Raw genomic sequence first — 26609 nt, 5'->3', positions numbered from 1 at the left:
CACTTGGACTCAGAATGTGGGTTGAGCCTGCAGGACTCACTGTGCGTGTCGGGGGCCCGCCTTCTAGAGGGTGGGGGTCTAGGGGACAAGTGGGCCCAGGAGTTCCTTCCTGGAGAGTAAGCCTGCTGAGCTCAGGCAGGGCGACCCCCGCCACAGGTGGGGTGCAGGGTCCCTTAAGACGAGGGTGTCACGGGAGAGTGGTCCTGAGCTAGGAGCGGGGCAAGGGCCTGCAGGGGAGGGGAGGGGAGGGCCTGGGGCCACAGCAGTGTCCCTGCTGGGCCCAGACTGATGTTGGGCCAGTCCCGTGGACCAGGAGTGGATCTGGGGGCTCTGAACGCGAGGGCGTGGGAGCCAGCAGGAGTCTTCGTGAGCCTTCGTGCTTTGACCAGTGCGTTTATTTGTCACCCGTTCACCGGGGCTGTGGGGCACAGCGCCTGGTGCCCCCTCCCCAGGGTGAGCTTTGTCGGCAGGCAGCTGGGGTGCTCCTCCCCCTTTGCTTCCCTCTGTGCGCCGTGACCTGTGTCTCTCCCCGATCCTCTGCTCGGGGGCCCGGCCTCCCAGGAGCCCGTTCTGGACGGCCTTCCTTGCTGCTCTCACCCCGGGTCCTGGTCCCAGCAGGCCTGGAGGCTGTGTGCACGAGCCGTGGGCGTGCAGGCAGTGCCCTGTGTGGCCCCGGAGGCCAGCCAGTCCAGTGCAGCCTGCTGGGTCCAGTCGGGTCTGCAGAAGCCCACCTGCACCTCCTTTCTCTCTGGGGGCCCAGGCGAGCCCCCTCGGAGGCTCTCGGAGGCCGCGGCTATGCCTCGGGAGGGGCTGCGGGGCCCAGCGTGTCGGGGCGGTTTTGTGGATGCAGCTCTAGTCTCCGCAGCGCCGGCGGCGGCACGCACAGCTGCCGAACACTTGCACCGTGAGCACCAGCTGCTGCCCCCGCACCGCAGGGTCCGTGCAGGGCAGCACGAGCTGCTCCTCGTAGGAGCTGACGGGGTGGCAGCAGCTGCAGGTGGTGGCCACTTGCATGGTGTTGGTGTTGAAGCTGCAGAGGAGCAGTGGTGGAGCGTGCGTCAGGGCAGCTGCCTCAGGGTGCCCCTCCCGGGCCCTTGGAGAGGTGGGCGCCAGGATCCCAGCCTGGGCCTTCAGGCAGGGGCTGGCTCCCGTTTCTGAGCCCCCCTGCTCCCAGCAGGTGTGGCTCAGACAGGTGTGTGTGTGGGGGCCAGGGTGACCTGACGGGGCGGCACGCTGCTGGGGCTGGGAGCTCTCGGTGGATCTTCCCTAGCTTCTGTGAGAAGTGCCTCTGTTGGGCAGGGCGGGCTCCCAGCCCAGGACCCGGACAGGTGCTGCACAGGGCCGATGGCTCACCTGGCCGAGGAGGTGCACACACCCTCGCAGCGGGTCACTGTGATGTTGGCCGTGCACCCCTGGTAAGTGACTTCTTCCTCAGACACCTTCACGCTGCAGGCCCCTGGGCGTGGAGAGGCAGGCGTCAGACAGCAACCCCGGGGCATGGCCTCTGGGGGCTCCGCACCTGGCCCCCTCGAGAGCAGGAGCTGACGTACCTGGCTCTAGGACGGGGGTTTTTAACCCCTTGTTCTGCGGCACAGTGGGTGGTGCTGGCTCCGCCGAGGGAAGGCTGCCAGCTGCCTGACTGCTTAGATGATCTGAACGGGGCCACTTGGGCACCTGCCCACAGTGGTGTCTCTCCTGGGTCCCCACCCTGGGCCCCGGGCCATCTCCCCTTGTCTGAGCCCCACCAAGGTCAGACCTCACAGCTTTGTGTAGAAACAAAGCCCAACGTTAAGTCTCTCGTTGTGTTTTTTCTTACTGAAAACTGGCTGCATTGGATGTCCCTTAAGGTCGAGGGTTTCTCAGAGGGTGAGGCCGATTCCAGCCCTGGCCCTGGTGGAGCCATGCTCAGCCCCCAGCCTCCCTCGCCACCTTCCCTCCCGGCCCAGCACCAACCTGTGGGCGGAGCTGTCTCTGATCTGCTGGTCTCAGTACCTGTGAGAGGGATGGGGTAGGTGTCAGTGTACCCCATGGGAACAGATGGTATCTCACAAACTCCCTGCAGCGGTCTGTGCTACTGGGGGCGGGCTGGATGTGGACCCGGCTGTGAGCTCTGCCCTGCATCCATTGCAGTGGACAGGCCTGGGTGCCCGTCAGAGAACTGCCAGTGTGGGACTTGAGTGAAAAAGGGAAGACTAGACAGTGTCTCTCACCTTCCCACCTGCCCCCATGCGAGGCCTGCCTGTGGCTTCACGCCTTGCCTGCCTTGCTTTTCCACTGGAGGTGAGGTGAGAGGCTTGGCAGGGACAGAGCTCGGGGTGCGTCCCCATGGTTCCCGTTGCCCCCGCCCTCCTCTGCTCCATCTCCTGCTCCTGCTCTCACCCCACACTCTGGTCTCCTCCTCGACAGGCAGCCTCTCCCTGGTCCTCGTCCCTCAAGAGAGCAGGCTGCCTGTCAGTGCCATCCTGCAGTGGCAGGTGTCCCACTGCGGCAAGCCTGGGGATGCATGCCATGCAAGGGAGAGGCATCCCTGGAGGACAGGGGGCTCGGGCAGGTCTCGAGCAGGAAGGCAGAGCAGAGCTGGAGGCACCTGCAGCACTGAGGCCTGGGCACCCCAGCCACTAGTTCAGCCCCTGGCAAGCACCTGAAGTGAGCTGTGTGTGTGCTTTCTGTAACCTGGGTGAGGCTGGCCAGGCTGGAGTTCACTGACCTGGCCAAGAAAGGCCGAGGAGAGGCCCAGAGGACATGTGAGCAGCATACAGCAGAGGGCAGGATGGAGAGGGGGTGGGGGAGCTGTGGCCCTGTCCTTCCAAACACCCCCAGGACATGGCTGAAGCACCAGAGCTTGGAGACCTGGGGTGGCACGCCAGGGCTGGCCAGAGGCTGCGGCTGCAGCTCCAGCTGGTTGTGCATGACCCCAAGTCTGCTCGTGGTCCTGTGCTGCCCGACCATCCCTAGGCAGGGCAAGTGATAGCTTTAGAGGGGAGAAACATACACTTGCTGTGAGAGCCGGACCAGCCTCTGTGGGTGTGGGCAAGGCGTGATGGGGTGCAGCAGAGGTTGGGGGAGAGGCAGCACCCACAGGGTCATCAGGAGGTGTGAGGGGACAAGAAAAGGCGGGGATCCAATGGGAATGGCCCAGAGTGTTGTCCAGAACACACAGACAAGGCTGAGAAGTGTGCCCCGTGGGTCATGAGGTAGCTGCAGAGCTGTCACTCACCTGCAGAGCTGGGAAGAGATGTGACGAGAGAGGAGATGGACTGGCTCTCAGTGGACACAGACCTGGTGGTGGGGAGGGAGGAGCTTCCGTGTGCAGTGATGGAGCTGGCTAGGAACACAGTAGTCTGCAGCCTGGTGGTACTCGGCTGTCTGGTGGTGAGGTTGGTGGCTGGAGAACTTGGGACGGCTGTCACCCCCAGTGTAGAAGACAGGAGGCCGTGGGTGGGGGTTTGGGTGGTGAGAGAGGTGGACTGGGCGGTGGTGGACTGAGAGGATGGGACAGAGGAAGTGGGACTGCTGACCGTGGTCCGGGGTGTAGACAGGATGACCGTACTAACAGTGGGGGCAGGGGACAGGGTGGGAGCTGATGGAGGTGACAGGGAGGCCCTGATGGGTGTGGAGGCGGCTGGGGAAGGGGGGCTGGTTGGCAGGGACGCTGTTTGTGACATGGTCAGAGGTGCAGAGGGCGAGGGACTGTGTGGAGCTGAGCTGACGCTTGGGATGCTGTGTGAAGTGGAGACTGCAGAAGGGGAAGGGGAAGACGATATCAAAGGAGAGGTGTTCGAGGACCCGTGAGGAGGAGGAGAGGAAACAGTGGGCAAGGAGGAGGGGATCGGGACAGTGGAAGAAGAAGGGTAATGGGGAAGAGTCGACACAGAAACAGAAGTGGTTAAAGGACTTTGGCTTGGGTTCAGAGAAGCTGGAGAAGACAATGGAGAGCTGAAGCTAGAGCTTTGTAGTGGTGCTGTGCTGACTGAGCTCTGGGTTTGTGTGGTCCCTGTTGTGGTCTTTGTGAGTGGCAGGGTTGTGGGTGTGGTGCTCCCTATTGTTGTTGTCAGCAGTGGGGATATGGATGTGGGTGCCGTGGATGTGACCGGGACGTGTGTCAATGGTGTTGGGGTGCCAGTAGGCTTTGTGGTGGAGTAGGTAGCATGGGACTCAGTTGGGGTGATGACTTGGTGAGAGGTTGAAGTCACAGATGTTGACACATGGATGGGAAGGGTCTCTGGATGTGATGGGGTGGAATGGGTGGTGGTGGTCCGGAAGGATGTTCCTGTTGGCAGAACTGTTGTGTGAGAGGTGGTGTGGACAGAAAAGGTGGCACTGGAGTGAGTGGTGAATGGAGTGTGTGGCCCAGTGGGGGCAGCTGTTGTGGTGTGTGTCACGGGTGTTCCAGTGCCTCTACTGGTAGATGGAAGGGAGATAGTACTGAGCAGTGGAGAAGTGGTTACAGGGAGGATGGTTGAAGTAGAATGTGATATTGGGGCTGTGGAGGTTGTTATTGTGCTGACCAAGTTTTGGGCTTGAGTGGTCCCTGTTGTGGTCTTTGTCAGTGGTGGGACTGTAGGTGCAGTGGTCTTTGTCAGTGGTGTGGCTGTGGATGTAGTGGTTTCTGTGGTGGTCTTTGTCAGTGGTGTGGCTATAGGTGTGGTGGACCCTATGGTGGTCTTTGTCAGTGGTGTGGCTGTAGTGGTTTCTGTTGTGGTCTTTGTCAGTGGTGTGGCTGTGGTGGTCTCTGTGGTGGTCTTTGTCAGTGGTGTGGCTGTGGGTGTGGTGGTCTCTATCAGTGGTGTGGCTGTGGGTGTGGTGGTCTCTATCAGTGGTGTGGCTGTGGTGGTCCCAGTGGTGGTCTCTGTCAGTGGTGTGGCTGTAGTGGTTTCTGTTGTGGTCTTTGTCAGTGGTGTGGCTGTGGTGGTCTCTGTGGTGGTCTTTGTCAGTGGTGTGACTGTGGGTATGGTGGTCTCTGTCAGTGGTGTGGCTCTGGGTGTGGTGGTTTCTGCTGTGGTGGTTGTCAGTGGTGTGCCTGTGGGTGTGATGGTTTTTGTCAGTGGTGTGGCTGTAGTGGTGTCTGTGGTGGTCTTTGTCAGTGGTGGGGCTGTGGTCTCTGTGGTGGTCTTTGTCAGTGGTGTGACTGTGGGTGTGGTGGTCTCTGTCAGTGGTGTGGCTCTGGGTGTGGTGGTTTCTGCTGTGGTGGTTGTCAGTGGTGTGCCTGTGGGTGTGATGGTGTCTGTCAGTGGTGTGGCTGTAGTGGTGTCTGTGGTGGTCTTTGTCAGTGGTGGGGCTGTGGTGGGTTCTGTGGTAGTCTTTGTCAGTGGTGTGGCTGTGGTGGTCTCTGTGGTGGTCTTTGTCAGTGGTGTGACTGTGGGTGTGGTGGTTTCTGTCAGTGGTGTGACTGTGGGTGTGGTGGTCTCTGTCAGTGGTGTGGGTGTGGTGGTTTCTGTGGTGGTCTTTGTCAGTGGTATGGCTGTGGGTGTGATCTCTGTTGTGGTCATTGTCAGTGGTGTGGCTGTGGGTGTGATCTCTGTTGTGGTCATTGTCAGTGGTGTGGCTGTGGGTGTGGTGGTTTCTGTTGTGGTCTCTGTCAGTGGTGTGTCTGTGGGTGTGGAGGTCTCTGTCAGTGGTGTGGGTGTGGTGGTTTCTGTGGTGGTCTTTGTCAGTGGTGTGGGTGTGGTGGTCTCTGTTGTGGTCATTGTCAGTGGTGTGGCTGTGGATGTGGTGGTCTCTGTCAGTGGTGTGGCTGTGCTGGTTCCTGTGGTGGTCTCTGTCAGTGGTGTGACTGTGGGTGTAGTGGTTTCTGTGGTGGTCTCTGTCAGTGGTGTGACTGTGGGTGTAGTGGTTTTTGTGCTGGTCTCTGTCAGTGGAGTGGCTGTGGATGTGGTAGTTTTTCTGGTTGTCTTTGTCAGTGGTGTGGCTGTGGGTGTGGTGGTCTCTGTCAGTGGAGTGGCTGTGGATGTGGTAGTTTTTCTGGTTGTCTTTGTCAATGGTGTGGCTGTGGGTGTGGTGGTCTCTGTCAGTGGTGTGGCTGTGGGTGTGGTAGTCTCTGTCAGTGGAGTGGCTGTGGATGTGGTAGTTTTTCTGGTTGTCTTTGTCAGTGGTGTGGCTGTGGGTGTGGTGGTCTCTGTCAGTGGTGTGGGTGTGGGTATGGTGGTGGTTGTCAGTGGTGTGCCTGTTGGTGTGGTGGTTTCTGTGGTGGTCTTTGTCAGTGGTATGGGTGTGGTGGTCTCTGTTGTGGTCATTGTCAGTGGTGTGGCTGTGGGTGTGGTGGTCTCTGTCATTGGTGTGGCTGTGCTGGTTTCTGTGGTGGTCTCTGTCAGTGATGTGACTGTGGGTGTAGTGGTTTCTGTGGTGGTCTCTGTCAGTGGTGTGACTGTGGGTGTAGTGGTTTCTGTGGTGGTCTCTGTCAGTGATGTGACTGTGGGTGTAGTGGTTTCTATGGTGGTCTCTGTCAGTGGTGTGTCTGTGGGTGTGGTGGTCTCTGTCATTGGTGTGACTGTGGGTGTAGTGGTTTCTGTGGTGGTCTCTGTCAGTGGTGTGACTGTGGGTGTAGTGGTTTCTGTGGTGGTCTCTGTCAGTGGTGTGACTGTGGGTGTGGTGGTCTCTGTCACTGGTGTAGGTGTGGTGGTTTCTCTGGTGGTCTTTGTCAGTGGTGTGGGTGTGGTGGTCTCTGTTGTGGTCATTGTCAGTGGTGTGGCTGTGGGTGTGGTGGTTTCTGTTGTGGTCTTTGTCAGTGGTGTGTCTGTGGGTGTGGTGGTCTCTGTCAGTGGTGTGGGTGTGGTGGTCTCTGTTGTGGTCTCTGTCAGTGGTGTGTCTGTGGGTGTGGTGGTCTTTGTCAGTGGTGTGGGTGTGGTGGTTTCTGTTGTGGTCATTGTCAGTGGTGTGGCTGTGGGTGTGGTGGTTTCTGTTGTGGTTGTCAGTGGTGTGGCTGTGGGTGTGGTGGTCTTTGTCAGTGGTGTGGTGGTCTCTGTTGTGGTCTTTGTCACTGGAGTGGCTGTGACTGTGGTGGTTTCTATTGTGGTTGTCAGTGGTGTGGCTGGGGATTTGGTGGTCTTTGTCAGTGGTGTGTCTGTGGGTGTGGTGGTCTCTGTCAGTGGTGTGGCTGTGGGTGTGGTAGTCTCTGTCAGTGGAGTGGCTGTGGATGTGGTAGTTTTTCTGGTTGTCTTTGTCAGTGGTGTGGCTGTGGGTGTGGTGGTCTCTGTCAGTGGTGTGGGTGTGGGTATGGTGGTGGTTGTCAGTGGTGTGCCTGTTGGTGTGGTGGTTTCTGTGGTGGTCTTTGTCAGTGGTATGGGTGTGGTGGTCTCTGTTGTGGTCATTGTCAGTGGTGTGGCTGTGGGTGTGGTGGTCTCTGTCATTGGTGTGGCTGTGCTGGTTTCTGTGGTGGTCTCTGTCAGTGATGTGACTGTGGGTGTAGTGGTTTCTGTGGTGGTCTCTGTCAGTGGTGTGACTGTGGGTGTAGTGGTTTCTGTGGTGGTCTCTGTCAGTGGTGTGCCTGTGGGTGTAGTGGTTTCTATGGTGGTCTCTGTCAGTGATGTGACTGTGAGTGTAGTGGTTTCTGTGGTGGTCTCTGTCAGTGGTGTGGCTGTGGGTGTGGTGGTTTCTGTTGTGGTCTTTGTCAGTGGTGTGACTGTGGTGGTTTTTGTGGTGGTCTTTGTCAGTGGTGTGACTGTGGATGTGGTGGTTTCTGTGGTGGTCTTTGTCAGTGGTATGGGTGTGGTGGTCTCTGTTGTGGTCATTGTCAGTGGTGTGACTGTGGGTGTGGTGGTCTCTCTCAGTGGTGTGCCTGTGGGTGTGGTGGTGGTTGTCAGTGGTGTGCCTGTGGGTGTGGTGGTTTCTGTTGTGGTCTCTGTCAGTGGTGTGACTGTGGATGTGGTGGTTTCTGTGGTGGTCTTTGTCAGTGGTATGGGTGTGGTGGTCTCTGTTGTGGTCATTGTCAGTGGTGTGACTGTGGGTGTGGTGGTCTCTGTCAGTGGTGTGGCTGTGGGTGTGGTGGTCTTTGTCAGTGGTGTGGCTGTGGGTGTGGTGGTTTCTCTGGTTGTCTTGGTCCATAGTGTGACTGTGGGTGTGGTTGTCTCTGTTGTAGTCTCTGTCAGTGATGTCACTGTGGGTGTAGTGGTTTTTGTGGTGGTCTTTGTCAGTGGTGTGGCTGTGGGTATGGTGGTCTTTGTCAGTGGTGTGGATGTTGTGGTTTCTGTCAGTGGTGTTCCTGTGGGTGTGGTGGTTTCTGTGGTGGTCTTTGTCAGTGGTGTGCCTGTGGGTGTGGTGGTTTCTGTTGTGGTCTCTGTCAGTGGCGTGGCTGTGGGTGTGGTGGTCTCTGTCAGTGGTGTGGCTGTGGGTGTAGTGGTTTTTGTGGTGGTCTTTGTCAGTGATGTGACTGTGGATGTGGTGGTTTCTGTCATTGGTGTGGCTGTGGGTGTGGTGGTCTTTGTCAGTGGTGTGGCTGTGGGTGTGGTGGTCTTTGTCAGTGGTGTGGCTGTGGGTGTGGTGGTTTCTCTGGTTGTCTTGGTCCATAGTGTGACTGTGGGTGTGGTTGTCTCTGTTGTAGTCTCTGTCAGTGATGTCACTGTGGGTGTAGTGGTTTTTGTGGTGGTCTTTGTCAGTGGTGTGGCTGTGAGTATGGTGGTCTTGTCAGTGGTGTGGTGGTTTCTGTCAGTGGTGTTCCTGTGGGTGTGGTGGTTTCTGTGGTGGTCTTTGTCAGTGGTGTGCCTGTGGGTGTGGTGGTTTCTGTTGTGGTCTCTGTCAGTGGCGTGGCTGTGGGTGTGGTGGTCTCTGTCAGTGGTGTGGCTGTGGGTGTAGTGGTTTTTGTGGTGGTCTTTGTCAGTGATGTGACTGTGGATGTGGTGGTTTCTGTCAGTGGTGTAACTGTGGGTGTGGTGGTCTCTGTTATAGTCTCTGTCAGTTGTGTGACTGTGGGTGTAATGGTTTTTGTGGTGGTCTTTGTCAGTGGTGAGCCTGTGGGTGTGGTGGTTTCTGTTGTGGTCTCTGTCAGTGGCGTGGCTGTGGGTGTGGTGGTCTCTGTCAGTGGTGTGGCTGTGGGTGTAGTGGTTTTTGTGGTGGTCTTTGTCAGTGATGTGACTGTGGATGTGGTGGTTTCTGTCAGTGGTGTGGCTGTGGGTGTGGTGGTCTTTGTCAGTGGTGTGGCTGTGGGTGTGGTGTGGTGGTCTCTGTCTGTGGTGTGCTGTGGGTGTGGTGGTTTCTGTTGTGGTCTCTGTCAGTGGTGTGGGTGTGGTAGTCTTTGTCAGTGGTGTGACTGTGGGTGTGGTGGTCTCTGTTGTGGTCTCTGTCAGTGGTGTGACTGTGGGTGTGGTGGTCTCTGTCGGTGGTGTGGATGTGGTGGTTTCTGTCAGTGGTGTGACTGTGGGTGTGGTGGTCTCTGTTATAGTCTCTGTCAGTTGTGTGACTGTGGGTGTAGTGGTTTTTGTGGTGGTCTTTGTCAGTGGTGTGCCTGTGGGTGTGGTGGTTTCTGTTGTGGTCTCTGTCAGTGGCGTGGCTGTGGGTGTGGTGGTCTCTGTCAGTGGTGTGGCTGTGGGTGTAGTGGTTTTTGTGGTGGTCTTTGTCAGTGATGTGACTGTGGATGTGGTGGTTTCTGTCATTGGTGTGGCTGTGGGTGTGGTGGTCTTTGTCAGTGGTGTGGCTGTGGGTGTGGTGGTCTTTGTCAGTGGTGTGGCTGTGGGTGTGGTGGTTTCTCTGGTTGTCTTGGTCCATAGTGTGACTGTGGGTGTGGTTGTCTCTGTTGTAGTCTCTGTCAGTGATGTCACTGTGGGTGTAGTGGTTTTTGTGGTGGTCTTTGTCAGTGGTGTCGCTGTGAGTATGGTGGTCTTTGTCAGTGGTGTGGATGTTGTGGTTTCTGTCAGTGGTGTTCCTGTGGGTGTGGTGGTTTCTGTGGTGGTCTTTGTCAGTGGTGTGCCTGTGGGTGTGGTGGTTTCTGTTGTGGTCTCTGTCAGTGGCGTGGCTGTGGGTGTGGTGGTCTCTGTCAGTGGTGTGGCTGTGGGTGTAGTGGTTTTTGTGGTGGTCTTTGTCAGTGATGTGACTGTGGATGTGGTGGTTTCTGTCAGTGGTGTAACTGTGGGTGTGGTGGTCTTTGTCAGTGGTGAGCCTGTGGGTGTGGTGGTTTCTGTTGTGGTCTCTGTCAGTGGCGTGGCTGTGGGTGTGGTGGTCTCTGTCAGTGGTGTGGCTGTGGTGTAGTGGTTTTTGTGGTGGTCTTTGTCAGTGATGTGGCTGTGGGTGTGGTGGTTTCTTGTGGTAGTCTTTGTCAGTGGTGTGACTGTGGGTGTGGTGGTCTCTGTTGTGGTCTCTGTCAGTGGTGTGACTGTGGGTGTGGTGGTCTCTGTCGGTGGTGTGGATGTGGTGGTTTCTGTCAGTGGTGTGACTGTGGGTGTAGTGGTTTTTGTGGTGGTCTTTGTCAGTGGTGTGGCTGTGGGTATGGTGGTCTTTGTCAGTGGTGTGACAGTGGATATGGTAGTTTCTCCTGTTGTCTTGGTCCGTGGTGTGGCTGTGGGTGTGGTGGTCTTTGTCAGTGGTGTGGATGTTGTGGTTTCTGTCAGTGGTGTTTCTGTGGGTGTGATGGTCTCTGTTGTGGTATTTGTCAGTGGTGTGACTGTGGGTGTGGTGGTCTTTGTCAGTGGTGTGGCTGTGGGTGTGGTGGTCTTTGTCAGTGGTGTGGCTGTGGATGTGGTGGTCTTTGTCACTGGTGTGGATGTGGTGGTCTTTGTCAGTGGTGTGGCTGTGGGTGTGGTGGTCTTTGTCAGTGGTGTGACTGTGGGTGTAGTGGTTTTTGTGGTGGTCTTTGTCAGTGGTGTGGCTGTGGGTGTGGTGGTCTTTGTCATTGGTGTGGCTGTGGGTGTGGTGGTCTCTGTTATAGTCTCTGTCAGTTGTGTGACTGTGGGTGTAGTGGTTTTTGTGGTGGTCTTTGTCAGTGGTGTGCCTGTGGGTGTGGTGGTTTCTGTTGTGGTCTCTGTCAGTGGCGTGGCTGTGGGTGTGGTGGTCTCTGTCAGTGGTGTGGCTGTGGGTGTAGTGGTTTTTGTGGTGGTCTTTGTCAGTGATGTGACTGTGGATGTGGTGGTTTCTGTCATTGGTGTGGCTGTGGGTGTGGTGGTCTTTGTCAGTGGTGTGGCTGTGGGTGTGGTGGTCTTTGTCAGTGGTGTGGCTGTGGGTGTGGTGGTTTCTCTGGTTGTCATAGTGTGACTGTGGGTGTGGTTGTCTCTGTTGTAGTCTCTGTCAGTGATGTCACTGTGGGTGTAGTGGTTTTTGTGGTGGTCTTTGTCAGTGGTGTGGCTGTGGGTGTGGTGGTCTTTGTCAGTGGTGTGGATGTTGTGGTTTCTGTCAGTGGTGTTCCTGTGGGTGTGGTGGTTTCTGTGGTGGTCTTTGTCAGTGGTGTAACTGTGGGTGTGGTGGTCTCTGTTATAGTCTCTGTCAGTTGTGTGACTGTGGGTGTAGTGGTTTCTGTGGTGGTCTTTGTCAGTGGTGTGCCTGTGGGTGTGGTGGTTTCTGTTGTGGTCTCTGTCAGTGGCGTGGCTGTGGGTGTGGTGGTCTCGGTCAGTGGTGTGGCTGTGGGTGTAGTGGTTTTTGTGGTGGTCTTTGTCAGTGATGTGACTGTGGATGTGGTGGTTTCTGTCAGTGGTGTGGCTGTGGGTGTGGTGGTCTTTGTCAGTGGTGTGGCTGTGGGTGTGGTGGTCTCTGTTGTGGTCTTTGTCAGTGGTGTGACTGTGGATATGGTGGTCTCTGTCAGTGGTGTGGCTGTGCTGGTTTCTGTGGTGGTTTCTGTCAGTGGTGTGATTGTGGGTGTAGTGGTTTTTGTGGTGGTCTTTGTCAGTGGGGTGGGTGTGGTGGTCTCTGTTGTGGTCTTTGTCAGTGGTGTGATTGTGGGTGTGCTGGTTTCTGTGAGTGGTGTGGCTGTGGTGGTTTCTATCAGTGGTGTGATTGTGGGTGTAGTGGTTTTTGTGGTGGTCTTTGTCAGTGGTGTGGGTGTGGTGGTCTCTGTTGTGGTCTTTGTCAGTGGTGTGGCTGTGGGTGTGGTGCTCTTTGTCAGTGGTGTGACTGTGGGGGTGGTGATCTTTGTCAGTGGTGTGGATGTTGTGGTTTCTGTCAGTGGTGTGTCTGTGGGTGTGATGCTCTCTGTTGTAGTCTCTGTCAGTGGTGTGACTGTGGGTATGGTGGTGGTTGTCAGTGGTGTTCCTGTGGGTGTGATGGTTTCTGTGGTGGTCTTTGTCAGTGGTGTGCCTGTGGGTGTGGTGGTTTCTGTTGTGGTCTCTGTCAGTGGCGTGGCTGTAGGTGTGGTGGTCTCTGTCAGTGGTGTGGCTGTGGGTGTAGTGGTTTTTGTGGTGGTCTTTGTCAGTGATGTGACTGTGGATGTGGTGGTTTCTGTCAGTGGTGTAACTGTGGGTGTGGTGGTCTCTGTTATAGTCTCTGTCAGTTGTGTGACTGTGGGTGTAGTGGTTTTTGTGGTGGTCTTTGTCAGTGGTGAGCCTGTGGGTGTGGTGGTTTCTGTTGTGGTCTCTGTCAGTGGCGTGGCTGTGGGTGTGGTGGTCTCTGTCAGTGGTGTGGCTGTGGGTGTAGTGGTTTTTGTGGTGGTCTTTGTCAGTGATGTGACTGTGGATGTGGTGGTTTCTGTCAGTGGTGTGGCTGTGGGTGTGGTGGTCTTTGTCAGTGGTGTGGCTGTGGGTGTGGTGGTCTCTGTCTGTGGTGTGGGTGTGGTGGTTTCTGTCAGTGGTGTGGGTGTGGTAGTCTTTGTCAGTGGTGTGACTGTGGGTCTGGTGGTCTCTGTTGTGGTCTCTGTCAGTGGTGTGACTGTGGGTGTGGTGGTCTCTGTCGGTGGTGTGGATGTGGTGGTTTCTGTCAGTGGTGTGACTGTGGGTGTGGTGGTCTCTGTTATAGTCTCTGTCAGTTGTGTGACTGTGGGTGTAGTGGTTTTTGTGGTGGTCTTTGTCAGTGATGTGACAGTGGATGTGGTGGTTTCTGTCAGTGGTGTGGCTGTGGGTGTGGTGGTCTCTGTTGTGGTCCTTGTCAGTGATGTGACTGTGGATGTGGTGGTTTCTGTCAGTGGTGTAACTGTGGGTGTGGTGGTCTCTGTTATAGTTTCTGTCAGTTGTGTGACTGTGGGTGTAGTGGTTTTTGTGGTGGTCTTTGTCGGTGGTGTGGCGGTGGGTGTGGTGGTTTCTGTGGTGGTCTCTGTAAGTGGTGTGGCTGTGGGTGTGGTGGTCTCTGTTGTGGTTGTTGTCAGTGATGTGACTGTGGATGTGGTGGTCTCTGTCAGTGGTGTGGCGGTGGGTGTGGTGGTTTCTGTGGTGGTCTCTGTCAGTGGTGTGGTGGTTGGTGTGGTGGTCTCTGTAAGTGGTGTGGCTGTGGGTGTGGTGGTCTTTGTCAGTAGTGTGACTGTGGATGTGGTGGTCATTGTCAGCGGTGTGGCTGTGGGTGTGGTGATCTCTGTTGTGGTTGTTGTTAGTGATGTGACTGTGGATGTGGTGGTCTCTGTCAGTAGTGTGACTGTGGGTGTGGTGGTCATTGTCAGCAGTGTGGCTGTGGGTGTGGTGGTCTCTGTTGTGGTTGTTGTCAGTGATGTGACTGTGGATGTGGTGGTCTCTGTCAGTGATGTGACTGTGGGTGTGGTGGTCTTTGTCAGTAGTGTGGCTGTGGGTGTCATGGTCTTTGTCAGTGGTGTGGCTGTGGGTGTCATGGTCTTTGTCAGTGGTGTGGCTGTGGGTGTGGTGGTCTCTGTCAGTGGTGTGACTGTGGTGGTTTCTGTGGTCGTCTCTGTCAGTGGTGTGGCTGTGGATGTGGTCTTTGTCATTGGTGTGGCTGTGGATGTGGTTTCTGTCAGTGGTGTGGCTGTGGGTGTGGTGGTTTCTGTGGTGGTCTCTGTCAGTGGTGTGGTTGTGGTGGTTTCTGTGGTGGTCTCTGTCAGTGGTGTGGCTGTGGGTGTGGTGGTCTCTGTAAGTGGTGTGGCTGTGGGTGTGGTGGTCTTTGTCATTGGTGTGGCTGTGGATGTGGTTTCTGTCAGTGGTGTGTCTGTGGGTGTGGTGGTTTCTGTTGTGGTGTTTGTCAGTGGTATGACTGTGGGTGTGGTGGTGTTTGTCAGTGGTGTGGCTGTGGGTGTGGTGGTCTCTGTCAGTGGTGTGGCTGTGGGTGTGGTGGTCTCTGTCAGTGGCGTGGCTGTGGGTTTGGAGGTCCCTGTGGTGGTGGTTGTCAGTGGTGTGGCTGTGGGTGTGGTGGTCCCTGTGGTGGTTGTCAGTGGTGTGACTGTAGGTGTGGTGGTGGTTGTCAGTGGTGTGGCTGTGGGTGTGAGCACTGTCTCTGTGACAGGGGTGTGTGTTGATGGAGGAGGGGTGCCAGTTGTCTTTGTGGTGGAGAAGGTGGTGTGGGACTCGGTCAGGGTGATAACCTGGTGAGAGGTTGGAGTCACTGAGGAGGTGGCCGATGTTGACACGTGGACAGGAAGGGTCTCTGGAGGTGGTGGGGTTGGGTAGGGTGTGACTGTGGGTGTGGTGGTCTCTGTCAGTGGTGTGGCTGTGGGTGTGACTGTGGGTGTGGTGGTTGTGGGTGGAGTTGATGTCTGGGGTGTGGTGGGGACAGGGAGTGGAAGGGTGGTGCTGGAGTGGGTGATGGGCATGGCTGTGGAGGGAGGAGCCGGTGTGTTGGGGCTGGCGCTGCCCTCGGCCCCAGTGGTGGGGGCCGTTGGTCTCAGGCCTGTGTGTGCTGTGCTGGGCCCTGTGGTGCCCTCTGGCGGTCGTGGGGGCTCCGTGCGCTGTGTCTCCTGGCTGATGGGGGTTTCGGGGGTCCATCGATGTGTTGAGGATGCTGTTGAAAGCAGGGCGTCATTTCACTCCCTCCCCCTCGTACCCTGCTTTGGGGTCGCCCACGCCTGCCACATCAGCCTCCACACCTGTGGCTCTAGTGTGCCTGCGGGGGTGTCCAGCAGCTTTCTGGATGACTCTGGTTCCTCTCCCAGCCCCCTGTCCCGGCACTGTCTGTGGGCCCTTGTTGCATCCTGAATGTCTGCAGTGGGTTTTGGGGTCCCTCCCTAGCAGCCCTACTCTCAGGGTGGGCTCCTCTGCCCCGGCCTCAGGCAGGTGCTTCCTCTTCCCTCCTGCTCTCAGGGGAATGGGAAGTTGGTGGCCCTGCCCCCGAGCTGGGGCCTGTGCGTGGCTCAGGGGCCTTTTGGAGCCCTTGCACCCTGAGGCCTGTGGATCCCTCAGTGAGGGTGGCCATGGGGGAAGGCTGCTTGGGTCTGGTGGTCTGGGAGATGTATAGAGAGGAGTGTAATGAGCTGGGAGGGCCGCCCCCATCTTAGACCCATGGTCATAGGGGCCGCCCAAGGCCGCTCTCTTCCCCGTGGCCCAGAGGCTCAGGCTGGGCACCAGGGCTGCCCCGTGGAGGCCTCTCTGCAGGGACAGACAGTGGTGGCATGCTTACTTGTGGGGTTCCCTGTGGCGGTCCCTGACGTCGCCAGGCTTGGTGAGGCATTCCCTGTGGCGGTCCCTGATGTTGCCAGGCTTGGCGAGGCTGCTGTGGTGCGCACCGTGGCCCGAGCTGTGGACTGCGTGGCGGTGCTGAGGGAGGGCCCCGTGGGCCGTGTGGTGGCCCAGGTCACGGGAGGGCCCGTGGCTGTGGACCTTTGCGTGGCTGTGGGGACCGGTGCAGATGTGGCCCGGGTGGTGACAGCAGAGGTGCTCCAAGGTGACTCTGCAGGGACGGTGCCTGGTGTCCCCTTCAGCCCCACCCACACACCCCCAGGTGCTTCCTCACACACCGTTGGGCCTCTGCCTGGGCCTTACCCTCCGAGGAGACCGTTGGTTGTGTCCGGGTGGTTGGGGCTGTCCCTGCCTGTGTGGATGAAGAAGCCGTGGCTGGGAGGCTGGGCGTCTGCATGGGCCCCGTGGGTGTTGTTGGGGAGCCGAGCCCAGTGCTGGGGATCAGCGCGGTGCTGGCCGTGGCCGTGGCTGGCGTGGTTTCTGTGGCAGGCGAGCCTGTGGGGGACATGCGTGCTGCTGTTGTGGAGTCGGCAGCTGCCACCGCACACCCTTGAGGAGGAGCCCTCTTCCCTGCTGGGCCTCTGAGCCTCCTTTGCTGGGCAGGCGGCCCCGCGGTGCTCAGTGGCCGGGCGTTGGGGCCTGCCTGCCCTTCCCGTCTGGCTCCTTCCCCCAGGGCTGGCCCAGGTGCACCTGCCCCCGACACCCGTGTGCCCGGCTGCTGCCCCGGTGGACAGACAGAGGCTGGCCTCCTGGGCCGTCCCGTGGAGTAGAGCCGGGAGAGCCAGGGAAGAGCCCGCATCACCACGATCCCACTCGGGTGTGCAGTCACCTGTTGGCGCTGGCGTGGGCACCGGCACTGGAAGAAGGGGGCTGGTCAGGAGCGCTGCCCTCCCGTCCCCTGCCCCCCACCCAGGGAGGCCCTGCAAAGCCTTCGGTTGTGTCCCAGGGGTTGTCAGGAACCCAGGGGTTGGAGCTGCCATGGAAGTGTCGGGACTCCTGCTTCCCATCCTTCCCCCTCTCCCCATGTCGGCATGGATGGGCCTGGAGGGGACTGGCAGGGCCGGCCGGATGCTGCCCCAGGGTCGCTGCAGGTGATGGTCAGTGCCCCCCAGCTGCCTGTTGCTGAACCCAGGGGAGGTCCCTGCCCTGTACCCACACTCCTCAGCAGGCCTGGGTATGCCCTGCGACCAGGGCCGGGAGAGTGGGTGTTTGGTGCATCCACACTCTCAGAGGCTGGGAGAGTGGGTGTTTGGTGCACCCACACTCTCAGAGGCCGGGAGAGTGGGTGTTTGGTGCAGGGAAGCAAGGGCTGACCCTTTTCCCTGGGTGTCTGGCTGTGTCCCAGGGAGCAGGGTGCTCAGGGGCTCACCGGGAGCTCTGTGAGGGGTGGGGGCTTGCGGGCAGTGGGCTGAGCTTACTGCATGGCATGCACGTCCCCTTGTCGTGATCGAAGTACTCATCCCGGGAGCAGTTGTAGCAACCTGAGAGGTGCACGCAGAGAATGGCCAGACCTCAATGCCCGAGCCGGAAGCCCCTCTTCCCCTGGCCTCAGCCCTCCCGGAGGGCCTGTCAGGCTCCCTGCCATCTGGCTCCCCATCCCGCCTGTCAGTGGTCCTAATGCTGCAGGCCGCCCTCCTCCCATCTCTCCCACGCCCAGACCTTCGACGTTGTCAGGGACGCTCTGTGGTGACGCGGGGCAGAGGCACGGCTGGTAGTGCCACGTGCAGTTGGCCTCCTGGGTGTACTGGAACTCGCCACCCACCTGCGTGTGCGTGTTGTAGAACTCACAGTACACGGCTAGGGGGAGGGGCACCATCAGTGGTGGAGCCGGGCTCAGGGTCCCCCCGCCGGGCTCAGGGTCCCCCTGGGCTCAGGGTCCCCACAGGCTCAGGGTCCCCACCGGCTTAGGGTCCCCCCGGGATCAGGGTCCCCCCAGGCTCAGGGTCCCTCTGCTGGGCTCAGGGTCCGCCCGCCAGGCTCAGTGCCCTTCAGGGATCAGGGTCCCTCTGCAAGGCCTCCCTGGGCATGGCCTGCCGCCCATCCTGGAGAAGCGCCGCAGCCTGGCAGCTCAGCCACAGCCCTGCAGAGGCTGGAGGGCCAGAGCAGGACTCACGGCAGAAGTCAGGGGACCGCCAGTCCACACACACGCCCTTGTCCACGCAGGCCTTGGCGTAGGCGGCCACAGCATCACATAGGCACTCGCAGTCCCCGCCAGTGTCGCACGCACACGTGTCCTGCACGCAGGCCTCGTAGTAGGGCAGGCGGTAGACCTGTGGGCGCCCCTCGGGGTCAGGTAGGGCCTGGCCTGGCCCCGCTGACCTGCCCAGACGGCTTGGCGTGGGCGGGGCGGGGCGAGGGGGCGATGGGGCAGGACGGGGCCCACCAGGTGGGGAGGGGCAAGGGCGGGCGGGGCGGGGCCCACCTGGCTGTGGTGGGCGGGGCGAGGGCGGGACGGGGCGGAGCCCACCTGGCTGTGGTGGGCGGGGCGGGACGGGGCGGGGCCCACCTGGCCGTGGTGGGCGGGGCGAGGGCGGGACGGGGCGGAGCCCACCTGGCCGTGGCAGGCTGCGAAGGTTTGGCTGTTGATGATGCTGCACTTGCGCTCGGCCCAAGATTGGCGGAAGGTGTTGAGGCTACAGGGGTCCAGCGCGAAGGTGGTGTCGCCGCACAGTGGGCTCTCCTTCCAGGAGTTCACAAACTCCAGCTCGCTGGATGCCAAGTACTTGCTGCGTGTCTGGAAGTCGTCTTTCATATTCCCATTGTAGTTGCCACATAGGCCGCAGAGGGGATCCTGCGGGGGCCGGTGTCAGGTGCCAGGCGGGCAGGGGCTCCCCACACCCCCAGGCCGCAGGGCGGGCAGCAGTACCTGGGAGGCGCGGGCGACCTTGATGAAGACGGTCATGTGCTTGTTCCAGGTGAGGGTCAGGTTGTACGTGCTGCCGATGGTGATGTCCAGCACCAGGTGCAGGGAGCCAGCCTTGACCCGGAAGTGCACGCCGGGGTCCTCCCCGCTCACCGTGTAGTTGGCGTCTGCCAGCACGATGGACAGGCCCTGGGGGGCGCAGCTGTCACCAGCTGCCTGCGCTCTGGGCAGCAGCTCAGTGCTGTGGGTCTTCCCCCTCCTGGCCTGAGCTTTCCTGGCCTGGGGGCCTGCCCTCTAGAGCCTTGTTGGGAGAAGGTCCCAGGGCACCCTGGAATCTGCTGAGGGCTGAGGGTCAGGCTTGGGGGAGACCCCTCCCCGCTGCACCGTTGTCCAGTTCTGGGGGACACTGCCAGCATGGTGTGGACGTGGAGGTCAGGGGCAGAGGTCAGCAAGGATCCTGAGTGGCCAGGCTCTGGGGCCCCGTGGCGGTTGGGGAGGCTGCCCGCTTGCTTACCCCCAGGAGGATCTTTATGGCCCTCGAGCAGGTGGCACCCGACTTTGCGCACACGACGTTCTCTGTCAGGATCTTGAAGGTGGGCTGCGAGTCACTGGCATTGCAGCCGTCCTGTGGGGAAGGGGTGTTGAGGAGCCGGCCCCATGGCCCCCAGCCCCACATTGGCCCCATGGCCTGGCGCGCACTCACCGTGACCAGGATGTACTCGCAATTGCCATCGAACACAAAGCGCTGCCCGTCAAAGGTGACCACGTGGCCCTCCCCATAGAGGCTGCAGGTGGACGGGCAGTGGGCGCTCTGCTGGCAGGACCATGTCCCGTTTGAGCAGATGCTGTGGGAGGAGCAGGGTGTCCTGGAGTTCGGGGGATGACCTGGGCACACGCACCCCACAGGACCCTTGGCCTTGTGGGTAGGAGGGGCCCCTGCCAACGCCAAGCACCTGACGACAGTTGGGCCACCAGGGTTTGCGGGTGGGGTTGCAGCTCACCAGCTCTTACAGTCGGTGTGGAGCTCAGCGCCCCGGGGATAGGAGATGCCGGCAAACTCGCATGGGCACTCCTCGGGGGGCACGCACTGCCCGCTGGCATTCTCGTAGAGCCCCTTGGCACAGACACATCCGGGCTCACACTTCGTGGGCACCTGGGGGAGGAGGGTCGGTGGCCCCTGGAGGGTAGCCCCACTTGGGGCCACTACAGCCCTGGGCCCTTCTGAGGCCCCCTACTGCGTTCTTCCCAGGCCTCTCCCTGCATAAACCCTGCTCTGGGCCTTTCTCTTATCAAAGCTGCCCCGCCCCGCCCTTAGGGGCATCACGGCTGGGCTGCTCTAGCCCCTTCCCAAGCAGCAGGGCCCTCAGTCCTCAGGGAGCCCACAGAGGAGCACGCTTGGCGGCCAGGCCGTCGGTCACACGCATCATGGGGTGGGTGGGATGGAGCATGGCCTGCCGTCCCTGAAGGGCCTGTGGGAATCCTCTCATGGACCAAGGAGCTGTGGGACACCCACTGTGGGAATGCCCGCCCCAGGGCATCCTCGGCCTCCTCAGGCAGTGGGCTGTGCTCTACCAAGGAGCACCCTTGCCCCTCACTCCTTACACAGGGGGTGCCAGTGGCCAGCATCTGACAGGTGGGGGCGCAGGCTGCCCCAAACTTTTCCTCCGAGGACTGACTGCAGGACTGGAAGGTCTTTGGGGCTGAGCAGGTTGCTGCAGAGACAAGGGGCCCGGGGTGAGGTGGACACAGAGGAGCCGAGGCCCCCGCAGTCCAGCTCCGCCAGCCTTGGCCGTAGCCACATACCCAAAAGCATCTGAGGCCGCACTGGACAGCTCAACCGCCCACTGATGCAGTGGCTGTGGGAGAGAAGCCAGGTGAGCACTGCCTCGGCAGGGCCGCAGGCCGGGCAGCTGCCCTCCGGAGCCCTTGCTCACCAGACGACCCCGTTGACCATGGTGGACTGGTCGGCCAGGATGAACCCGTGGTTGTCCAGGAGGCAGGGGCACTGGGCCTTGCGCACACACTCGGCCTTGTGGTTCAGGTAGGTGCCCTCGGGGCAGTTGCAGCCGTCCACCGGCACAGCGCTGGGGTGGCACTCGGCCTCGCGGTCAGTTAGCGACAGGCACGTGTGGTCACAGGCCTGGCTGTCGTAGCTGAACGTCTGGTTGCCTGTGCAGGGAATGCCTGCGGGGGCCCGGGGGACAGGAGACAGATCCTGGGGAGGCGCCCTCTGTGCCCGCCTCGCAGGCCACGCCCACCTGCTGTGCCCGCCCCCATAGGCCACGCCCACCCACAAGCCCCGCAGACACCTCCAGCCCCACTTTGCCCGCCGCCACAAGTCCCGCCCACCACACAGGCCCCTCCCACTCCACTGAGCCCACCACACAGGTCCCGGCCCCCCCACGCACTGCAGTTGTCCACGCTGCTCCTCCAGCCCTGCAGCAGGACGCCCCGTGAGGCGCACGCCAGCGCGTAGTCACCGAGGGCGGCGCAGATGTGCGGGAATGTCTCCTCGTAGTTGCAAGCCTGGTACACGCACCTCTGCGGGCAGACAGTGGCCATGAGCGTCCTCCTGGAACCCCGAGGGTCTCCCCAGGGGCCTCTCCATGCCCACGGCCCCACCCACCTTGTAGAAGGGCTTGGGGTCCACAGTGGCGTGGCAGTTCTCAAACACCGTGCCCTTCTGCACCAGCACCGCGCAGTGGGTCTCCGCACACACCTCTGGGGGGACAGGCGGGCGTGTATCAGCTGCCCGGGGTCTCCCGCCCACCCCGCCCTTCCTGGGCAGCACTCACTGTTGAGCTGGCTCATGGAGCAGGGGTCGATCTCACGCTCCAGCGCAGCGGGGCAGTTTCCTGCTCGCCAGGAGTCCACGAAGAGCGAGGCAGTGCCCTCGGCGATGCCCATGCTCGTGGTGAAATCGTCCGTCGTGTCCCCGTTGAAGTTGCCGCAGAGCCCTGGGCCGGTGGCGAGGGTGGGTGGCCTGTGCTCCTTCCTGTCCTGCCCTGCGCTCCCTGAGGCCCCCTCCTCCCCTAACCACACTGGGAGGGCCAGCTGTGGTGCTGGATGGGCTGGGTCAGCGCCAGGCTCTGCCGGGCCCTCCTCCTCTGGGGTGGCCAGGCCGGGCAGGGAGGGGCGTCTGGGCCAGCCCTGGGCAGACTGGGGTGGGACTCACCTCTGGTCTGGCCTCTGAACTGGGGCCCGACGGTGATGTACAGCTGGAACACGGGCCACAGCTGGATCACAAGCTCTAGCCCGAAGGTGGTGACCATCTGAAGGTGGGTGGATGTCTGCCTGAAGACCGTGATGTTTCCTGAGGGGACAGGAGCCTCAGCGGGTGGCCTGCTTTGGGACCCAGCTCAGTGAGGCCCTGGGTGCCGGGTAGGGCTGGGGACGTACGAGTCTTGTATGGCAGCCACTTGGAGTCCCCGTTGTTGGTGACCACCTCATCCTGAGAAATCACGATTTTGTCCTGGGGGAAGGAGGCTTGAGTTACAGGGGGCCGGGAGCAGGGGAAGCCCCCACCTCGTGTGGGCCAGGCAGGGTGAAGCGGGAGCTGGGGTGTGTCTGCCTGGGGCACAGGTAGGGTGGCCTCACCTTGCTGGACTTGTAGATGACAGCAACCAGGGAGGTCTCCGAGTGAGAGTACCCAGACTTGTCGAACACAGCCATGAGCGAGCCACCGTCAGGGAGCTGGGGGCTCTGGGGGAGGGTGGCTCAGGTCAGGCCCCAGGGCGCTCACGGTGTCCCCCCGCCTGTGGCGGGGCCCCTGGTGGGGGTGTGTCCTACCTGCACAAGGACGTAGGTGCAGGTGCCATGGAAGCGGAAGGGCCTGGCGTCGAACGTGGTGACGAAGGAGCCGCCCTCCAGGGCACAGCGCCGCGGGCAGGGCCGCTCCTCACACTCCCAGTGGCCCCCCGAGCACCGGCTGTGGGTGGCAGGCGTGACCCAGCGTTCCCCAGCACCCCCCGCTGGCCTGCACGCCCTCTCCCGCGGCCCGGCACTCACCAGGTCTGGCAGGCGGCTGTTGTGACCTCCCCGGGGGCATAAGCCACCCCGCTGAGCATGCAGGGGCACTGGGGCTCAGGAACACAGCTGTGGTTTTTCGAGATGTCATCCAGAACCATCCCTGCAGGAGAGGGGCTTCCTGGGGCTGCGGCTGGGCCCTGCCCCGCCTGTGGGGTCATGGGAGAGCCCTTCCCCTCCGCCCTACCCCCTCCCTGGGTGCTGCCCCGTGGGTGGCAGGCCCTGCCCCGCCACCGCCCTGCTCCCTGAGGGTGGGCACCTGCACATGCACAGGGCAGGCAGAGCCTTCGCTGGGGCAAGTCCCAGTGGAGCGTCTGGGGCCGCGGGTCCTGGCTCCCAGCCTGGGGTTGGGGGCATGGAGGCCCGGCTCTGGGCTCCGCTAGGGGCTCCTGGGAGGGTGGTGCCCTCACCTTCTGGGCAGAAGCAGCCGAAGGTGCAGAAGCTGGAGCAGCTGTGCTGCGGGTTGGAGCAGGTCTGCACGCAGGTCTCGCCGCACTCGCGGTACACCTGGTTGGCCGGGCACTGGCCCACAGCTGCAGGTCGAGCTGCCCTGTGAGAGGGGCCTGCGGCCCCCAGCCTGACCCCCCACCACCCGCCCCGGCCCTCTCCTCGCTCCCCGGGACTCACAGCAGAGGTCGAGGCCCCGCCAGCTGCTGACGGGCTGGCCGGCCATGCTGCACTGGCGTGAGTACTCGGACAGCGTGGCGCAGCTGCAGTTACGCCGGCCGGGCTCCACGCATGCGGCCATGTCCGCCTGGCAGCTCAGCAGGAAGGGCTCCTGGGGCACGGTGCACTCGGGCGCCACCAGGGTCAGCAGCTGCAGGCAGGTCTGGGCCTGGACACAGGGCCACGCAGGGTCATGGGGGCCAAGGCACGTTCCCCACCACACACATGCCCTGCAAGGCTGGGGTGTTGCTGGCCTGGGTCCCTGTCAGACCCCATGGGCTGGCCCCACCCTGGTGATAGGCCCCCCACCTCCAACCCCGGGAGCCCGGCCCCGCCGCCTCACACACGTGCTCTGCCTGCAGGAGCCGGGGGCTGGGGATGGCCTCATAGGCACAGATCTCGTTGGGGTCATCCAGCTTCTGGAGGGCAGCGTACTTGTGGGGCTCCAGCAGTTGGCCTGGGGGGGCAGGGCGGGGTCAGCACCCCGGTTGCCGGGCCACAGCGGGGGCCGCCAGCCCTCACCTACCGTTCTCGCTCAGAAACTCGTTGGTCTTCTCGCCGTCGAAGTTCCCGCACAGCCCGCACATCTTGCCCATGTGCTTCCTCTCCACCAGCAGCTGCAGGGGTGGGCACTGCCGTTGGGTGGGCGGGGAGGGGCACAGGGCCCCGGGGCCCCCCAGGAGCTACTCACACCCGCTCCAGGGGCACAGAGGCCCCTCACAGGGGAGGACCCAGGCCTGCCCGCCCAGCTCCTCACTGGGGATCCCCGTTCTCACTAGCTTGTCCTCAAGCCCCTGGGAAGCCCAGGCTCCCCAGCCCACCCCCCGCCCCCTGCTGACGCCCTCACCATGAGATGGGCACCGGGACCCCACATGACCACCAGCTCCATCTCCAGCTGCTTGGCCAGCAGCCTCACGCTCTGTCCGAAGGGTGTGATCTGGAGCCCGTTGCTGGTGTGGGGCAGGCTGACCACCCTGCAGGGCAGCTGTGGTCAGCGCCGCCCCTGGCCCCCAGCTGCCCCTCCCGGCTTTCCGGCCTACCCCATGTCCTTGATGGTGATGACTGTGTCCTGCACGGTGACCGCAGAGGCCCCCAGCTCCACAATGATCCGGGAGATGTTCCCAGCAGGCCCTCGCCGTAGCTGGACGCTGAAGGTGGATGGGGCATCCTTGCAGACGGCCGCAAAGACGTAGTTGCAGGTCCCCGAGAAGTCGTACGTGTGGCCATCGAAGGTGGAGAAGTGGCCGGCCCCCCACGTGGAGCACCGGCCCCTGTCGTCGGGAGCTGCAGAGAGCGCGCGGTCTTGGAGTTCTGCGTCCTCCCAGCTGGCAGAGTGGGTCTGGAGCCCCTCCCAGTCTCCAGGTGCCCCCCGGGGGTGGGTGGGGAGAGGCCCGCATCCCCATGCCCACCCAGCTCTGGGCTGGGGTCTGCCTCATGGGAGTGTGGGCCTCTGTCGGGGCTGGGCTCTGGGACGTGAAGCAGCAGCTTAGCCTGCGCTCAGCAGGACCCGTGGCCCCCTCTGCAGGAGAAGCTCATCTCCCCTGGGGGAGGGGTGGACTGGGGTCTCCCCTCGCGGAGACTCCAGGCCACACTCGCCCTGTAGCTGGGCCGTGGCCCTGTGCCCTGGGCAGTTCCTCAGGACGGGGGGCTGCCCGTGAGCCTCATCTGGCTGTGGGGGATCCTTCGCCCTGTGGAGCCCTGGGGGCACCGAGGAGCTGTCCTCCAGACCTGCGAGGACAGGGCCCCCCATCAGCGTGTGGCCGCCCACGTCTGGGGGTGAGGTCCCAGTGCTGGTGGGTGGCAGGGTCATCTGAGTGCGCCCCGGGGTCCCGTCTCTGCCCCGGTCCGCTGTGCCCCCTGCCTCAGGGTGCGCGGGTTCCTGGCCACGCCGACTCCCGAGTCCCAGCATGGTGGCTGCCCGCATTGTCCCTCTGGGTGGCACCAGGAGCGGGCCCGCCTGACTGATGGCCGTGGGGTCTCCAGCCGGCTCAAGGGGTGGTGACCCGGCCTCCTCCCCTACAGCACCCACCACGCGGGTGCGCCCCTGGCACCTCTTCTCAGCTCACCACCAGCCCCCACAACGCCTGGAGTCACGTTGGCTGTGCCACCCTGGACGGGCCCTGTGGGCCTGGCACACACGGTGTTCCTTCTGCACGCTTGGTGGCCTTTCCTGCATTGCCCGTTCTGGTCGGCCTGGGCCCCGCTCAGAGGCCTCCATCCCAGAGTCCCCGGCCTCCAGACCCCAAGGTCGGAGCCTCTGGTCCAGGAAGGCAGGGCCTCCCTCCCGCCTCCCCCGGGGCCAGTGCGGGGTCAGCGCTTAGACACCCTGTCCCGCTCCCAGCCCCACCGTGTCCGCAGCCCAAACCCCCACGGCTCCAAAGCCATGCCCCTCGCCGCCCCTGCGTCCTACACCCACCCTGGCTGGCTCCTGGCGTCTCCCTCCCCCTGGTTCTGGGCCCAGGTCTGGGGGTCCCCAGGGCCTGGATTGGGCCCAGGGAGGTGGTCTTGGCTGGGCAGGGGTCCTGGGTGCTCAGAGCCACCCCTGGTGAGAAAGCTGGTGCCTGGGGGTGTGGAAGGGGCTTCGTGGGAGGTGAGGGGTGGAATGGGCCTAGGGCTGCCCACTGGCCTCGCAGCCTGCCCCTGGGCCGGGCACCTCTCCCTGGCTCCACACTGAGGTTAGAGGGGCCCTGGGGCTGCCAAGGGGCACAGCGGGGCAGGAGCTGAGGAGGTAGGCTTCCTCCTGGCTCGAGACCGGGCTCTGGGTCAGGCCTGGTGCTTGCTGTCAGCCAACAGGAAGGGCTTCCGCTGGCCATGGGGTGACCCCTCTGGGCTGGCCCCTTCTGAGGGGTGCTTGGCCGAGGGTCCTGGAGGAGGAGGAGGGGGACCCATGTCCCCATGGCCTGACAGGTGAGACTGGGTGGGGCGGCCCTTGTAGCCCCCGTTTCTTTGATCCTCACATCATCACACAGGGGAGTGTCACCCCACTTTACAGACCGGGAAACCGAGGCCCAGAGCCCCCCTTGGGCTTGCTATTAGTAGCCAGGACTCCCCAGAGTCAGCTCTCTCCCTGAGTCTTTTGACTTCAGTGCCCACAAGGCCCCCTGCACGCCCTCTGGCTGCCCCTGGGGACCCCAGAGGCCTCTCAGGACCCAGGGCCCAGTGGGGAGTGCCAGGCTTCAGGCACTGAGGCCCCACCACTGTCCCCCGCCCCGCATGCCTGTGTCCCAAGGGACCCCTGTCCCCCTGACTCGCGTGGACATGTGGGCCTTGGCCAGCAGGGCAGCCATGGGGCAGGGACAGGCCACCCTGGCCTGTCGGTCGTCTCCTGGTCATCAGCGTCCACATGGCCTGCCTGCCTCCCGCCAGGTCTCTGAGGTGAGAAGGCCTGGACACGCTCCCACGCGGAGGGGCCCCGAGGGGTCTGGCACCCCGATGCCCATGGCCCCCACTCACCGGCGCCGAGCAGGGCCCCCCCGCAGGAGAGGAGCAGCAGCAGCCGAGGCCCGAGCATGGCGCGAGGCGGGAGCGGCCGCTGCTGGACTCGTGCCTCCGCGGGGGACACCGCGGCCGGCTGCACCAGTGCGACCCGAGCAGGC

General features: G+C 61.8%; 2 protein-coding genes across 4 annotated transcripts; both read right to left on the bottom strand.

Moving 5' to 3' along the window:
* Positions 1-377: 377 nt before the first annotated feature.
* MUC6 (mucin 6, oligomeric mucus/gel-forming) lies at positions 378-26579 on the bottom strand. Its single transcript, XM_061407663.1, has 35 exons — positions 26467-26579; positions 24054-24297; positions 23861-23987; positions 23540-23630; positions 23361-23470; positions 22975-23182; positions 22758-22880; positions 22330-22450; positions 22111-22249; positions 21919-22023; positions 21721-21793; positions 21497-21634; positions 21117-21278; positions 20948-21042; positions 20730-20862; positions 20256-20505; positions 20125-20177; positions 19924-20033; positions 19323-19474; positions 19025-19166; positions 18836-18946; positions 18325-18510; positions 18010-18249; positions 17572-17728; positions 17118-17255; positions 16877-16939; positions 16149-16314; positions 15762-15953; positions 15400-15669; positions 12647-13584; positions 3218-8398; positions 1954-1992; positions 1551-1631; positions 1354-1456; positions 378-1030 (listed from the first exon to the last, which is right to left on the bottom strand). The coding sequence occupies exons 1-35, from the start codon at positions 26522-26524 to the stop codon at positions 853-855; spliced, it is 10677 nt and encodes a 3558-aa protein (XP_061263647.1). The 5' UTR covers positions 26525-26579; the 3' UTR covers positions 378-852.
* LOC133241640 (mucin-2-like) lies at positions 11072-16236 on the bottom strand. Of its 3 annotated transcripts, none has more exons than XM_061407460.1 (4): positions 15762-16236; positions 15400-15669; positions 14226-14784; positions 11072-14183 (listed from the first exon to the last, which is right to left on the bottom strand). In XM_061407460.1, exons 1-4 carry the CDS (start codon positions 15964-15966, stop codon positions 11165-11167), a joined length of 4053 nt encoding a protein of 1350 aa, XP_061263444.1. In that variant the 5' UTR covers positions 15967-16236; the 3' UTR covers positions 11072-11164. The 3 variants fall into 3 exon arrangements, with proteins under 3 accessions (XP_061263444.1, XP_061263445.1, XP_061263443.1); XM_061407461.1 differs by having other exon boundaries at positions 11072-13156; positions 13220-14784; positions 15762-16233; XM_061407459.1 differs by having other exon boundaries at positions 11072-14784; positions 15762-16233.
* Positions 26580-26609: the final 30 nt, after the last annotated feature.

The sequence above is a fragment of the Bos javanicus genome, chromosome 29 (genome assembly GCF_032452875.1).
Source record: "Bos javanicus breed banteng chromosome 29, ARS-OSU_banteng_1.0, whole genome shotgun sequence".
Taxonomy (NCBI): Eukaryota; Metazoa; Chordata; class Mammalia; order Artiodactyla; family Bovidae; genus Bos; species Bos javanicus.
Note: the sequence above shows the minus strand (reverse complement) of the source record. Positions and strands in the feature narration are given on the sequence as shown.